This window comes from Bombina bombina, chromosome 2, assembly GCF_027579735.1.
Source record: "Bombina bombina isolate aBomBom1 chromosome 2, aBomBom1.pri, whole genome shotgun sequence".
Lineage (NCBI taxonomy): Eukaryota > Metazoa > Chordata > Amphibia > Anura > Bombinatoridae > Bombina > Bombina bombina.
The window spans coordinates 987,178,401-987,194,449 of NC_069500.1; the positions used below are offsets into that span (position 1 = coordinate 987,178,401).

Genomic DNA, 16,049 nt, shown 5'->3' on the forward strand with positions numbered 1-16,049 from the left:
CATATCCCAGGTGTAGACAATTGGGAAGCGGATTATCTCAGTCGCCAAACGTTGCATCCGGGCGAATGGTCTCTTCACCCAGAGGTATTTCTTCAGATTGTTCAAATGTGGGGGCTCCCAGAGATAGATCTGATGGCCTCTCATCTAAACAAGAAACTTCCCAGGTATCTGTCCAGATCCCGGGATCCTCAGGCGGAGGCAGTGGATGCATTATCACTTCCTTGGAAGTATCATCCTGCCTATATCTTTCCGCCTCTAGTTCTTCTTCCAAGAGTAATCTCCAAGATTCTGAGGGAATGCTCGTTTGTTCTGCTAATAGCTCCGGCATGGCCTCACAGGTTTTGGTATGCGGATCTTGTCCGGATGGCATCTTGCCAACCATGGACTCTTCCGTTAAGACCAGACCTTCTGTCGCAAGGTCCTTTTTTCCATCCGGATCTGAAATCCTTAAATTTAAAGGTATGGAGATTGAACGCTTGATTCTTGGTCAAAGAGGTTTCTCTGACTCCGTGATTAATACTATGTTACAGGCTCGTAAATCTGTATCTCGAGAGATATATTATAGAGTCTGGAAGACTTATATTTCTTGGTGTCTTTCTCATCATTTTTCTTGGCATTCTTTTAGAATACCGAGAATTTTACAGTTTCTTCAGGATGGTTTAGATAAGGGTTTGTCCGCAAGTTCTTTGAAAGGACAAATCTCCGCTCTTTCTGTTCTTTTTCACAGAAAGATTGCTATTCTTCCTGATATTCATTGTTTTGTACAAGCTTTGGTTCGTATAAAACCTGTCATTAAGTCAATTTCTCCTCCTTGGAGTTTGAATTTGGTTCTGGGAGCTCTTCAAGCTCCTCCGTTTGAACCTATGCATTCATTGGACATTAAATTACTTTCTTGGAAAGTTTTGTTCCTTTTGGCCATCTCTTCTGCTAGAAGAGTTTCTGAATTATCTGCTCTTTCTTGTGAGTCTCCTTTTCTGATTTTTCATCAGGATAAGGCGGTGTTGCGAACTTCTTTTGAATTTTTACCTAAGGTTGTGAATTCCAACAACATTAGTAGAGAAATTGTGGTTCCTTCATTATGTCCTAATCCTAAGAATTCTAAGGAGAAATCGTTGCATTCTTTGGATGTTGTTAGAGCTTTGAAATATTATGTTGAAGCTACGAAATCTTTCCGTAAGACTTCTAGTCTATTTGTTATCTTTTCCGGTTCTAGAAAAGGCCAGAAAGCTTCTGCCATTTCTTTGGCATCTTGGTTGAAATCTTTAATTCATCTTGCCTATGTTGAGTCGGGTAAAATTCCGCCTCAGAGAATTACAGCTCATTCTACTAGGTCAGTATCTACTTCCTGGGCGTTTAGGAATGAAGCTTCGGTTGACCAGATCTGCAAAGCAGCAACTTGGTCCTCTTTGCATACTTTTACTAAATTCTACCATTTTGATGTATTTTCTTCTTCTGAAGCAGTTTTTGGTAGAAAAGTTCTTCAGGCAGCGATTTCAGTTTGAATCTTCTGCTTATGTTTTTCGTTAAACTTTATTTTGGGTGTGGATTATTTTCAGCAGGAATTGGCTGTCTTTATTTTATCCCTCCCTCTCTAGTGACTCTTGTGTGGAAAGATCCACATCTTGGGTAGTCATTATCCCATACGTCACTAGCTCATGGACTCTTGTTAATTACATGAAAGAAAACATAATTTATGTAAGAACTTACCTGATAAATTCATTTCTTTCATATTAACAAGAGTCCATGAGGCCCCCCCTTTTTTGTGGTGGTTATGATTTTTTTGTATAAAGCACAATTATTCCAATTCCTTATTTTATATGCTTCGCACTTTTTTTCTTATCACCCCACTTCTTGGCTATTCGTTAAACTGATTTGTGGGTGTGGTGAGGGGTGTATTTATAGGCATTTTAAGGTTTGGGAAACTTTGCCCCTCCTGGTAGGAATGTATATCCCATACGTCACTAGCTCATGGACTCTTGTTAATATGAAAGAAATGAATTTATCAGGTAAGTTCTTACATAAATTATGTTGTTTTATTTCTCTAGTTCTCCGGTTATTGCACTAGCGATGGAGAATTATGTTACTTTAGAGGGCACACCCTCTATTCCTAATGAGTAATTCCTGTTTTATATGATGAGGAGGCCTTAGTTTCACCCTCTCAATTATGTTCCATATGCCTTGATCGTGTGATAATATCAAACATGTTTGATACCACGGAGCAGTTCACGCCTGAGGAGTTGTCGTCCAGTGAGGTGTGTACCCTACATTCTTATATCTCTACACATGCAGTTTTCCCGTAGCATTGCTAATCCTCCATCTGGAGGGGGGCTTTTTTCACCAGACGTTACTGCGCAGTTCAGATGGCGGTGTCTGCAGCCTTTAATGCTTTACCTCGCCCTGCTAAGCGCAAGCGAAAGGTTACATATTGCACTCCTTCCCAGAGTACATCAGATAATTTATTGGATTTAACAGAGGGTTATACGAGGATAAAGTTCTTTCTGAGACTTCAGAGTATAACCATTCTGGGTCGGAGTCTGCTGCCTCTAAAGCTCCGGCTGCAGGGAATCCGACTTTAGTTTAGGAATTTGCGCTTTCTTCTAAAGGAAGTTTTTGGGGAATTCAGAGGTTCCAGAGGCCATATTGCCTGATGAACCTTTAATTCCTAAATTGGGTAGAGTTTGAGGACTGTGTGGTACCTTATCCTTCTGTGCTCCTGTTAGATGGCGAACATTATTATGAATGAATGGGACAGGATTTGATTCCTTTCCCCCTATTCTCCCTTTTAACAAATTGTCCCTGGTCCTGGATTCTCAATGTAGTTGTGAGGTTCCGTCCATAAATGGGATGGCGTTATCTTCACCCTTGCTAAACGTACTACTATCCTGCTTTGGGGATAGTTCTTCGTTTGAAGAGCCCATGGATAAAAGATGGAAACTCTCTTAAGATGGATGTTTCAACATACAGATTTTTATTTCAACCGGCGGAGGCCATTGCCGCGGTTACTGGAGAAACTACCTTCAGGTGTGACTCATAAGATTGATCGGGGTGGAGGTTCCCCTTGACGTTACCCAGAAAATATTTATGACCTTGAGGGTTGTTAATTCTTTCTCTGTTCAGGCCCGTCGGGCTCTGGTTGAAGTCATGGTCTGCGGCTATGACTTATAAGTCTAGACTTCTTCCCTCCCTTTAAGGGAATGATTTTGCCTGGTCCAGGCCTGGACTCAATTATCTCCACGGTCTCAGGGAGCAAGGGTGCCCTCCTACCACAACAGTATATAAACTAATCTAAGGGACGATTTTCGTTCTTTTCGTTCTGATAAAGCCCATGTCAGCAGTCCTCTGCTAAGCCAGAGCAAACCAAGACCTCTTGGAAGCCGGCTTAGTCCTGGAATAAATCTAAGCCGGTCAAGAAGCCCGCCGAGTCGATGTCGGCATGAATAGGCAGTCCCCGGTCCTCTTCTGGATCGTTTAGGGGGCAGTATGAACTTGGTTCAGGGATGTGCAGGATCCATGGGTCCTGGAGGTCATAGTTCAGGGTTACAAGATAGGTTTTAAGTTTTAGCCACCCAAGGGCAGATTCCTCCTGTCTTCCTGACTAGAGAGGAGGGAAAACTTTCTGGGGTGTGTACGGGTTCTGATTAGGAGTTATTGTCTCGGTGCCTATCGCAGTGAGAGGTTTGGGAAACCTTTCATGGTCCCTAAGAAGTAGGGAAGTTTCCGTTCGATTCTGGACCTAAAGTGCTTAAGCAGGTTTTTAAATGTCCCCTTGTTTAAGATGGAGACAATTTGGTCCATTCTTCCCCTCATTTGAGAGTGGTAGTTCATGACCACGATAGATCTGAAGGATGCTCCCTTCACGTACCAATCCTCAAGGACCACTTCCAGTTCCTAAGGTTTGCATTCCTGGACCAGTACTTGCAGTTTATTGCCCTTCCGTTTGGTCTAGCTAAATAAATTTTTCGAAGACTGGACCTTTCAGAATATCTCCTCTGTCTTCTTCAATCCCATGGATGGGATATAATCTAGAGAGAGTTCTCTTGTTTCAAGTACCAGGGTAGAATTCTCAGGTACTATAATAGTCTCCATAGACATGAGAATATTTCTAACAGACCAGAGATTTTGCAAGCTAGCTTCAACATGTCTGCCCTCCAGATCTCCTTAAGGCCATTTGCCAAGTTTCACCTCAGACTGTTGCAACTGCGCATGCTGAAATAGTGGAACGGCGATCATTCAGATCTGTCTCAACAGATTTCTCTGGACAACCTATCGGGAGAATTGCTCTCTTGGTGTTTTTGTCCAGATCACTTGTCCTGAGGGACGTCTGTCTCAAGACCATCCTGGGTGATTGTGACCACGGTTGCGAGTCTGTCAGGATTGGGAGCTGTTTGGGGTGCCAGGAAGGCACAGGGCCTCTGGTCTCAGGAGGTAAAGCTCCCTCCTGATCTCATTTTGTATCTTCAGGCAATATACAATGCTCTGAAGGCTTGGCCTCTGCTGGGTACGTCCCAGTTAATCAGATTCCAATCAAGCAATATTTCCTCATTGGCTTACATCAACCATCAGGGGGGGGACGAGAAACTCCCTAGTGTTGAGGGAAGTATCTTGGATTCTGGTGTGGGGGAGACCCGCATTGTTCACTGTCAGCGATCCACATTCCGGGTGTGGACAACTGTGAAGCGGATTTCCTCAGCAGGCAATCCTTCCATCTGGGAGAATGGTCTCTCCATCCCGAGTGTTTGCAGAGATTTGCAAGAGGAAGATCTTATAACGTCTCAATACCAAGCTACCCAGATAGGGGTCGAGGTACAGGGATCCTCAGGTGGAGCTAACAGAGGTTCAATCTGATTTATCCTTTCCGACCATTACCACTACTTCCTAGTGTAGTGGCTCGAGTCAAGCAGGTGTCAGTGATACTGGCCGCTCCGTCTTGGCCCCGAAGGATATGGTTCGTGGATCTAGTGGGGATGTCGTGATCTCCTCCGGGGAAGTTACCTTGTTGCAGGGATCTGCTGACCAAGGTCTCTTTGTTCATCAATGTCTAGTTATTTTTACTTTCATTCAAGCTCGTAAACTGGTTGCTCGTCGCATCTATCATAAGGACCTACTTATTCTGTTCTCCAGGATGAACTGGAGAAAGGCTTTTCTGCAAAGTCCCCTGACGGGACAGTTTTCGGCCCTGTCTGTGTTACTGCACAAGAGGTTTGCAGAGCTTCCAGATGTGCATCCATTTGTTAAGGAACTGCTGGGATCAGACCTGTGTTTAGATGTAAGGCTCCTCTTTGGAGTTAAAATTTTGTTCTTAAAGTGGATGTAAAGTCACTGATAGCCGACAATCATAACTGCTGTATCATCCAAAAATAGCATAAGTTTAAGTCATGATTTTTTAAAATACATAATATTATATCGATTTATATACTTAGATAATTCCAAACGTCTTGCATTCTCCCTCCGCCCGCCATTTTGTTCCGCATTTATAACTTTTTTTTTTTTTGTTAAATAGTTTTTTATTGAGGTTGAATAACACGTTGGCAACAGTCTCATCAACAGATTACATTGTACAATTTATATTATACTGGCATGACATTACACAGTGGGCACCTCATTTTTTAAATATTATAGGTTTTGCGGGTTCCTCAGACAAGCAGGTCCAGTCGTGGGACCAGAAGTTAAACAAAACAATTGAGGATATGTCAACGTAGATAATAGTAAAGATTGCAATTTCAGCTTACGTGGGATAAATACAGATTATAAAGTGGATATACAATATCAATATAGTAAAGCATAAGAAAGGCATCAGGGTAACTCTGTAGAGATCATCAATTGGGAAAACATGGAGTATAGCCTCTCTCTGTTGTTATCGTAATCCAATAACCATTAGTGCTGAGCCTCTATTAGAACATAGGCAATCTCAAAACTATTATCTTGAGTAAACTTCAGGAAACAGGAAATCACTACAAAATCAATGATCCTGTGTTGGACCCCTGTGAGCCATTCTATCATGGTGCAGGGAAAAGAAAACTAAGTCGTGGCTCTACAGGTAGGGCAGAGACTACCAAACTCTGCCAAAAGGGTGCAGAGAGAAAGGGAATCATCCCCAACCGCACAGAAGTAGTGAGGAGGAGGGGAGGGGAAGAGAAAGGAGAAGGAGGGGGAGAAGGAGGGGGGGGGGAAGGAAAAAGGGGGGGGGGAGGAAAAAGGGGGGGGGGGCGGACGGAGGAAAAGCCAAAAATGACAAATCTTACTATTGTTAACTTACACTCCTAACGTAGAGCCCAGAGATATTGATAGAGCAACGTAACATTCTGACTATCTGAATAAGGACAACTAAGCACGTGGACAGCCCAGACTAGATTATACATTTCAGACAAAAGCTCTAGGTTAATCATACATGGCAACATAATGATAAAATATGTAGGCTATCATCCTGTCTATTCATAAAACATTGATACTAAGCAGTTATACCTGTATGGGCCCTAGTTATCATGCAAGAAGTGACAAGAAATATAATATATATAAGAACTTGTTCCACACATATGTATAACATCTAACATAGGTCTCCCAATTGATACCCATAACTATAGACAACTATGTGGTGTCAGCAGAGTGCTATAACACTCGGGAGCCTGGGCCTGGGATTATTCAGTATAGGGGCTCCTTAGTCTTTAGAGAGGAGATAGAAAATATAGGGTTGTTAGTTTACAGGCTTAATGGCAAACTTCAACACAGCTGGAGTGTAGATATGATAACAGGCCACTAACTAATGAGAAGGCCAACGCTCCTAGATAACCAGAGCTGAGATCGTAATATTAGATCAACTTATGTGCTTTATCAAAACACTACATAGCATTCAGAAACCTGACTTAGGCATATTGTGAGGCTTAAATCCCCAGACATCCCCGTTAATGCACTGGTATTAGAAAACCTTTTAACTAAGGGTAGGTAGCTTATACATGTAAAATAGGTTAAACTATTTTAGGGCTTCAAGTAAGTAAAACACAAACACAGGGTGGTAACAAACTCTACATTGACTCAAATAGTTCCCCACCTAAGTGCAGGGTCTCAAAAGTAAAACTTATTAGTTAAAACATAACCACTCAAGATATGATGTAGTAACATGCAGACATATGGCACTGAAAAGTCACTGAATGTCCAACAAGTGTTAGTCACTCCTCTGCTCTCAAGCTCCTCATAGAAGCAGTGTAGTTTAAAATCAGGAGAAGGGGGGAAACAAGCTGTTTTGGTAGTATACATTGCATGAGATTTGTTCCTTGCTGTCACGCAAGGTGCAAGGGAAGCTAGCCCACTCCAGTTCTCCTACAGAAGAGGCCCCGAGCAAGCGTGGCCCCGCCACTCCCTCCCCAGTCCCTGGGGAGCAACACATACATATTGACACCAAAGTGGATTCCCAGGATATCAGCCGAGCGGTGGGGAGAATAAGGCCGACTGGCATGGTAAGAACTCCACACCGACAGAACAATCGGGTGCTCGGCAAGGTGGCTGCGTTGCGGATCTATATAGCGGCAGCAAGGGGCCCACCCCGCAAGAGAGCCTGGCTCTGTAGGCGTAGTCATCCGTGCTGGTAGAGCCCTGGACCTTTTACCAGACCCCTCTGTAACCTCCGGTACGGCTCCTCTCTCATCCTTTACTTTGTGCGGTAGTGCCGCTTCTGAGGAGTAGGCGGACTCCGACATATGACTAACCTCCTAGTGTGTGTCGGGTGTCGCCGCCATTTGCTGACAGGGTTCAGCACTGTCTTCTTCCACCTCCCGGCGTCCAACAGTCAGGATAAGCCGATCCAGCTTACTAATTAGTGCACGATGGTAGTCTTCAAAAAGGGCTAAGATAGCCATGCCGGGGTCCGCCATGATCATGTCACCTCTCCGCTAGGCCTCACCAGCTGCCCCGGCAGTGGGCTGTGTAGACGCAACCAGAACTTTCACAGGTTTTTATAGCAATGTTGCAGGCAAGGGTTTAGAGTAGTTCCCCCACTCTCCATAAGATATCAGGTCAAAAGTGCCTCTTAAATAGTTGATAAAGCCGGGAGCTGTTGTACTGTGCGACTAGTTCCTTCGGCGGTTAGCTCCGCCCCCCCCCCGCGTTTATAACTTTGATTGACATTTCCCTAAACTAATAATTTGCCTACCCCGTGGCGTCCAGCCCCTTTTTAATAACGTCACTCATGAATTTATGCGCATGCGTCTTTTATATGCGCATGCGTAAATCAACTTCAGCTGGATTTCGAAGCGTTGCGCGTTCACGCTTGAGGCATGCGCATATAAAGCCCGCAGCCACAACCAGACTACTATGTTGCTTTGAGAACATACCCGCTCGCTAAGCATGCGCACAAAAATACACCCTTATTTATAAACGCATGCGCAATTGCCGAAGTATATCTTGAACGCATGCGCATAGACGGCAACAAATTTGAAACGCATGCGCACAAAAAGGAGCAATCGTGAGCTCGCATTGCTAATACGTCATAGAGCGGGTGGGACCGCTCTAGACGTTATGCGAGGAAAAGAAGGGAAGTTATGGATGGGATGAGCTCGGATCAAAAGGGAGCTAAGTTACAAACTTGAATATAATGTTAAATTTTAGATATTTGAAGCAAATAACTATGCGGTATTAATAAAATAGTAAATAAGAATCGATTTTTATTGTCAATATGTAAAAAATTTACATTCACTTTAAGATTTTGCAATGGGCTCTGTTGGAGTCTATGCATGAAGTGGACATTAAATTGTTGTCTTGGAAGGTTCCTTTTTTACTGGTTATTGCTTCTGCACGCAGAGTATCTGTGATTGCTGCCTTGCAATGCGTCCCTCCTTATCTGGCTTTTCATGCCGATAAGGCTGTTCTACGAACCAAATTAGATTCTTCCTAAGGTTGTGTCAATTCGCAACATCAATCAAGAGATTGTGGTTCCTTTCTTATGTCCAAATCCTTCTTCGTCGAAAGGAACGTTTACAACATATTTCTGGATGTAGTTTGTGCCTTGAAGTTCTATCTTCGGGCAACAAAGTAATTTAGACAAACCTCTTTCTCTGTTTGTTCTTTTTTACGGGAAGCGTAGGGGTCAGAGGCCTCTTCGACTTCCTCATCTTTTTGTCTACGGAGTGTCATCCTTTAGCATAGAAATGGCGGGACATAAGATTACGGATCATTCTACAAGAGCAGTGGTTTCCTCTTGGGCCTTCAAATATGAGGCCTCTATGGATCAGATTTGTAAGGCGGCTGTCTGGTTCTCCTTACATACTCTTTCCAAAATTTTACAAGTTTGATGTTTTTGCTTCTGCTGAAGCAGCCTTCGGGAGAAAGGTTTTGCAGGCTGTGGTGCCCTCAGATTAGGGCCCGCCTCTTTTTTCCCTCCTGTTAGCATTCCGTGTACTCTAGAGATTGGGTATATGTACAAGTAAGGAATGCAGCTGTGGACTCTTCCCAAATTAAGATAGAAAACATAAATTATGCTTACTTGATAATTTAATTTCCATCTGTTTAGGAAGAGTCCACAGCTCCCGCCCGTGTTCTCCAATGGGCGGCCCTAAAAAAAATGTTTTTTCTTCTGGCACCTTTTTCACCCTTCATACCATGTGTTGTGCAAAAACCACCGGTGACTGGGGTTATGAGGAAGTGGGGGAGGTATTTAAGCTTTTTGGCTGGGGTGTCTTTGCCTCCTCCTGGTGGCCAGGTTCAGTATTTCCCACAAGTAAGGAATGCAGCTGTGGACTCTTCCCATAGAGATGGAAATTAAATTATCCGGTAAGCATAATTTATGGGGGGTTTTGCTATAGGTAAAAAGGTGCATTTTGTTCAATCTTATTTCATTTAAAGTAGGAGGGTTTATATATTTGAAGATTTAAAGGGACAGTAAACACTATTTTTTTATATAACTGCATGTAATAGACACTACTTTAAATAATAATATGCACAGATACTGATCTAAAAATCCAATATAAATTCTTTTAAAAACTATAAACTTCCTGTTTAGAACTGTTGATGAGGTAATGCTGGGACACCCACTGAAAGGGGCTGAGAAAGCAGGAAGAGCAGACACTCCTTACCCCCACATATGAAAGACCCAGAATACAAACAGGAGCAAGCAGGAATCTGTAGATTTCAATCTACATCTGATACTTTGGGGCTTGGTTAGGAGTCTGAAAATCAGCACAATGTTATTTATAAATAAACAAAACTATACATTGTTAGAAACACACTCCCAGATGTCCCTTTAAGGATGCTCAATTAGTACATAAGTTAAACCTTAGAAATCTCCAGCGCAAACTACATTTTTCTTTATTATGTTCACATCTCATCAATTTATTGATTTCTAATCTCACCTGCAGGTTCTTGGAAGAATATGCTTTTTATTGTTATGCTGTTTGGTCAGAAATAAACATAAATTGTTGACCCACCTATGACAAATGCATTTTGACTGCTAGTTTATGCTTCTTCCTCCTGGTCTGTTTCGGACAGGAATTGGTACAATATGATAGCTAGCCTGTTAATATCTTTCTGGCAGACTCATTACAAACACAGTTAAAATGCCTTCCCATATGTTCGCAACAGCTGCATTTTTCCTTATTTCATCTATGTATAAAATAATTGGCACAGGCATTGTGTTTCCAGGATATCACTGTAGACAATGATTAGGATAAGCTGCTTTTGATTTTCTGTTTTATTCTTTGCCCATCTTAAAATATTTCCAGCTTTCTTTTGATCTAGGTAACTAGAACTCAAGGTGTCCATAGATTTGGGCACTTGTACATAACCTTCTGTAGTAGTAATCTATAAACCAGTTACGTTGCAGAAGACTTAAACAGAGAGACATTTATATAGATAATGTCAATGCCAATTTTATATATAAAAATAGTCCATTTATACTATTGGCAGTTTCCAGCTATGAGCGACACTGAACCATGGCAGATGTTCTTGTTGCATGGCCATATACTCTTTCTTATTTAATCATAGCTATTGCTTTGAACATTGCTTCTGAACCAGTATTCAGTATACATCATAAGGCCCTTTTAGCGCTCATAAATTATTTTTGGAGATTATCTGTTAAGTAACGCTAGCTTGGAAATATAGATTTCAATCTTACTGTGCTTTGTTACACAAATTGCATTATAAATGTATTTTGGGAAATTAGAGCATTTGTACAAAAGATGCAAAACATTTTATTTCTGTTTTTATTGCAAAGCATACTGATCAATCGTCAAATATTATTTAATAGGAACTGTTTTGTATCTGAGTGTAATGCACTTATTCAAGATATTGGTATTCTACAATGATTCAATGATAAAATAAAAAATATAACATTAGCATTTGCTAAAACCTTGTTTTGTTTGCTTTTCTTCTTCAAGGACTACCTGATAAGGAGCTGAATCCTAAGAAGAAGACGTGGGAGCAAATACAACCAGATCTCCATACTAATGAGGAATGTGTAGCATCTTATAAAGGAGCAGCATTTGAAGTGAATGGAAAGGGTGTTTGCAAAGCCCAAACTATGTCCAAGAGCAGTATTAAATAAACTAAGAATTTCATTTTAAGGAAGCAAAGAACACGTTAAATAAATGCAAGATATTTCTTCATTACTACATGATTCTACAATTCTTGTGTGAGATCCTTGTGTTCACATGTTAGTTTCATGAGCAAAGGTTATTTCTAGCAGTTGAGCTAATACTGACAGTAAAATTGAAATGAAAGTTTAATGATTCAGATAGAGCATGCAGTTTTAAACAACTTTCCAGCACACTTCTGTAAGCAAATTTGCTTAGTTCTTTTTGTATCCTTTGTTAGAAAGCACACCTTAGTAGGTTCAGGACCAGAAAAGCACCTACTGGAGTCTAGCTGCTGATTGGTGGCTGCATGCATATTCCTCTTGTCATTAGCTCACCCATTGTGTCCAGCTTGAAGTTTGTTCAAAATTGCATGCTCTATCTGAATCTTGAAAGAAAAATGATGGGTTGCATGTCCCTTTAACCCCTTGGGCCAAATGGACATAGGTCTGCGTCATGCGGTACATAGCCCAGTGTACCACATAACGTAAATCTACGTTCATAATGCTGAAAGCCCAAGCAGTCCTCGGTTGTCAAGTGTCTGCCTTCATATGATAACTGAGCTTGATTGGTGCTCTGATACCATATGAAGGCAGAATTGCAGATCGTTACAGGCAATGACACCGTCTGTATCACTTGTTCAAGAAAAGGAGAGAGTGATAGCACTACTTGTATATGGTAATAAGAGGAATGGGCCTAGAATTATTTCCATTTGGCCTTATACAGGATATTAATTAGCCCAGAGGTGCTGTGTATTAAGCATACATTTTGACAAAAGCAACTAAGAGATAGTTGCACAGAAAGAATACACCTTAGCACTCAAATCCCACACAAAAGTTGTGTAATAATTATAGGTAGGTATGCGTCAACAAAAATATTTAAAAATATTAAACTGTATTAGGTATTTTAAAATACCTAATACAGTTTAATCATTTTTAATATTTTTGTTGACGCATACCTACCTATAATCATTACACAACTTTTGTGTGGGATTTGAGTGCTAAGGTGTATTCTTTCTGTGCAACTATCTCTTAGTTGCTTTTGTCGAACCGTCTGTATCACTGTCTGTAACAGTCTCTGTTGTTGCTGACAGGAGGTGAGGGAGGGAAGGCGGGAGGCCGGTGGGCTACCCAGTGGTGGAGGGGGAGGAACCCTATGCTACAGAAAAAAAATTTGAAGGGAGAAAAAGGGATCGGATTCCACACCACAGAATTGGAATTATGGGGGGTGCACTACATAACGATCGCAGGGATTGGGGGACCACTACAATACAGAAAAGAAAACTTGATAGATAACTGAGCATCCTGCAAACTAATCTTGTTTATGCAGGTCAACACTCTCTAAGGGCAAGCGAGTGCAAAATAAGTTATTTTGCAACTTGTAATGCCTGCACATCCCCAAATGCGCAAAAAAATCCTTAACACACTCTTAGAGAGTGCTGACCTGCATAAACAAGATTAGTTTGCAGGATGCTCATAACTTTGTTAGAGTCTCTTCAACTCAAACTAAATGCCTCAGCTTTGAAAAAAATAGTCCATATGCAAAGACCATCTTCTGCAGTGATTTCAAACCTAATGTAAAGTTACAGGGACCTCCGTGTTAAATTACAACCATTTACTTAGTGAGCGTTTGAAGTCTCAAAAAAAAATTAGTTTTGACTATAATGTAAGCTTATAAATCAAGAATAAAAGTTAGTATCACTGTTTCAATGTGAACATTATGTAGATTAAGCACTAAGACCACTAAATGTTGCATTATAATCTATTAGTAGTACTACTACAAACCAATTCACTAATGGCTGCCATGAAAGGGTTAAAATGTTTTCTGTTTATTGAATATAGCTGCACATCAAAGGAAAATCTGCTTCCTTGCCTTCCTGTAGAGGCCACAGACCCCTCATGGTGCAGTGACAGGAAGTAATAGACACTTCACAGATAAAGTTAAAAGAAATAAAAGGTAAAATCCTTTTAAAATGATTAATAATACACATCGCAATGATTTCTATTAAAGGGACATTAAACACTTTTGAGAGGGTAATATAAAATGATATATCATATATGTGTGTGTGTGTTTATTTATATATATATACACATATAAATATAAAAAAAAAGTCTACAATATACTTTCATTATTTATTTTGTCCCTTTTTATCTTATTCCATTCTGAAATTGTGAGCTTTTAAGTTCCTGTTAGAAATGGAAGTGCAGAACACTGTTATATTCCACACAGCCATTGACTGCAATCTCTAGGAAGCTATTTATAACTGTCCTGAATTGCCCGCAGCAGAGAAGGTAACCTAAGTTACAACATGGCAGCTCCCATTGTTTTATAGACTCTAAAACTTTACACTTATATTGTCAATATTTAAACAGCTAATGAAACTTTAAACAATACATTCGGATGTCTTAGGATCTTCTGGGCACATACTGGTGTGTGAGTGAGTGAATTTGTGGATATCGTAATAGCGTCTCTGTCTCGCAGTGGTTGCGCTTTTCAGAACTATTACGTTGTGCTGTTTAAGTTAGCTAGCAGCTGTTTTTAATGAGGCGCATGTACCTGGGTATCCCCATACTAATCCTTGATTTGTTTGGCTATAAGTCTAGGTATATGAGGAATAGAGCCCTTCTGACCAGATGTGCTTTACATAATTCACCTATCATTTACCAGTCTCACTCACCCCTTTATTGTTTAAGTGCCTCTCTCCCCACGAAAGACTACTGCTTGCCGTCTGTTATTACAGTTGGTTCTTAATTTTCACATTACTTGATTCATCAAATTATATGTTTAAACAATACACCTGTTATTCTCAGACTAATCTTTTCTTTGAATGCATCATTCTATCTAGCATTTATTTAGTGTTTAAAGGGACATTAAACACTTTGAGATGGTAATTTAAAATGATAAATCATATATACTAAAAAGTCTGCAATATACTTTCATTATTTATTTTGTCCCCTTTTCCTGTAATTCCATTCTGAAATTGTGAGCTTTTCAGTTTATTTTAGAATGTAAGTGCAGAACACTTTTGTATTCCACACAGCCATTGGCTGCACACTCTTATTACCTATTTATAACTGTCTCTAATTGGCCACATTAGAGAAGGTAACCTAAGTTACAACATGGCAGCTCTCATTGTCTTATAGACACTAAAACTTTACACTTATTTTGGTAATATTTAAACAGCTTATCAAATTTAAAAAAATATATCTACAGTAAACTCTGAGTTAACCGGCACCCATGGGGATTGGTAGATTCTGGAAAAGTGTAGTTTCTGGTTGCTTGAGAGCTACTATTAAAATAGGCCTAACTAGGTTCTATAACCTATACTATAAACAATGTATTTACTTGATGTTAATATTTAAATACAGTAAATAAAAGCAAATTATTAATTAATATTAATGCCGCCTCCGTCCCGGGCACCAAGTGGCAGCATGATGTCTAATTCTCAGATTGCCGTGTGCTCACAACTTTCAAGAGCAGTTATGTAGGGTCTGGTGGCATTAAAAGGCCTTGCTTTCACCTTTGAAAGCCCACTATAGAGAAAGGAATCTGCAGACCAAAGTTAGTGTTAATTTTAATGTAAAGTATCTTCAATTTTTTTTTCTGGTTGCTTGAGAGTTCTGGTTAACTGCGAGTTTACTGTATATGTTATTCTCAGACTAATCTTTTCTTTGAAAACATTATTTTATCTACCATTTATTTAGTGTTTAATGTCACACTGCTTAGTGATTTTTTATGACAATGAAACAGACTGTTTTAAATCCCTTTTAAGTAAGATGTTGACAGCCATAGTGCTTTGTAAAAGGCTTTTTAATGCCATGGTTAAAATAAAACTTGTTTCTCTTGTTAAGTGTATCCAGTCCACGGATCATCCATTACTTGTGGGATATTCTCCTTCCCAACAGGAAGTTGCAAGAGGATCACCCACAGCAGAGCTGCTATATAGCTCCTCCCCTCACTGCCATATCCAGTCATTCTCTTGCAACTCTCAACTAAGATGGAGGTCGTAAGAGGACTGTGGTGTTTTATACTTAGTTTATTTCTTCAATCAAAAGTTTGTTATTTTTAAATGGTACCGGAGTGTACTGTTTATCTCAGGCAGTATTTAGAAGAAGAATCTGCCTGCGTTTTCTATGATCTTAGCAGAAGTAACTAAGATCCTTTGCTGTTCTCACATATTCTGAGGAGTGAGGTAACTTCAGAGGGGGAATAGCATGCAGGTTTTCCTGCAATAAGGTATGTGCAGTTAAAATATTTTTCTAGGGATGGAATTTGCTAGAAAATGCTGCTGATACCGAAGTAATGTAAGTAAAGCCTTAAATGCAGTGATAGCGACTGGTATCAGGCTTATTAATAGAGATACATACTCTTATAAAAGTGTATTTTAAAACGTTTGCTGGCATGTTTAATCGTTTTTTACATATGTTTGGTGATAAAACTTATTGGGGCCTAGTTTTTTCCACATGGCTGGCTTGAATTTTGCCTAGAAACAGT

The 16,049-nt window shown here is 40.3% G+C and overlaps 1 protein-coding gene across 3 annotated transcripts in view; it reads left to right on the forward strand.

The window, feature by feature from the left end:
• The window catches only part of AIMP1 (aminoacyl tRNA synthetase complex interacting multifunctional protein 1), a 210,197-nt gene extending 198,603 nt beyond the window's left edge, over positions 1 to 11,594 (forward strand). For all 3 annotated transcript variants that reach the window (XM_053703515.1, XM_053703517.1, XM_053703516.1), the window contains one exon: positions 11,361 to 11,594. In XM_053703515.1, the coding sequence (XP_053559490.1) occupies positions 11,361 to 11,527 (167 nt within the window). In that variant the 3' untranslated portion in view covers positions 11,528 to 11,594. The remainder of the gene's footprint in view (positions 1 to 11,360) is intronic.
• Positions 11,595 to 16,049: the final 4,455 nt, after the last annotated feature.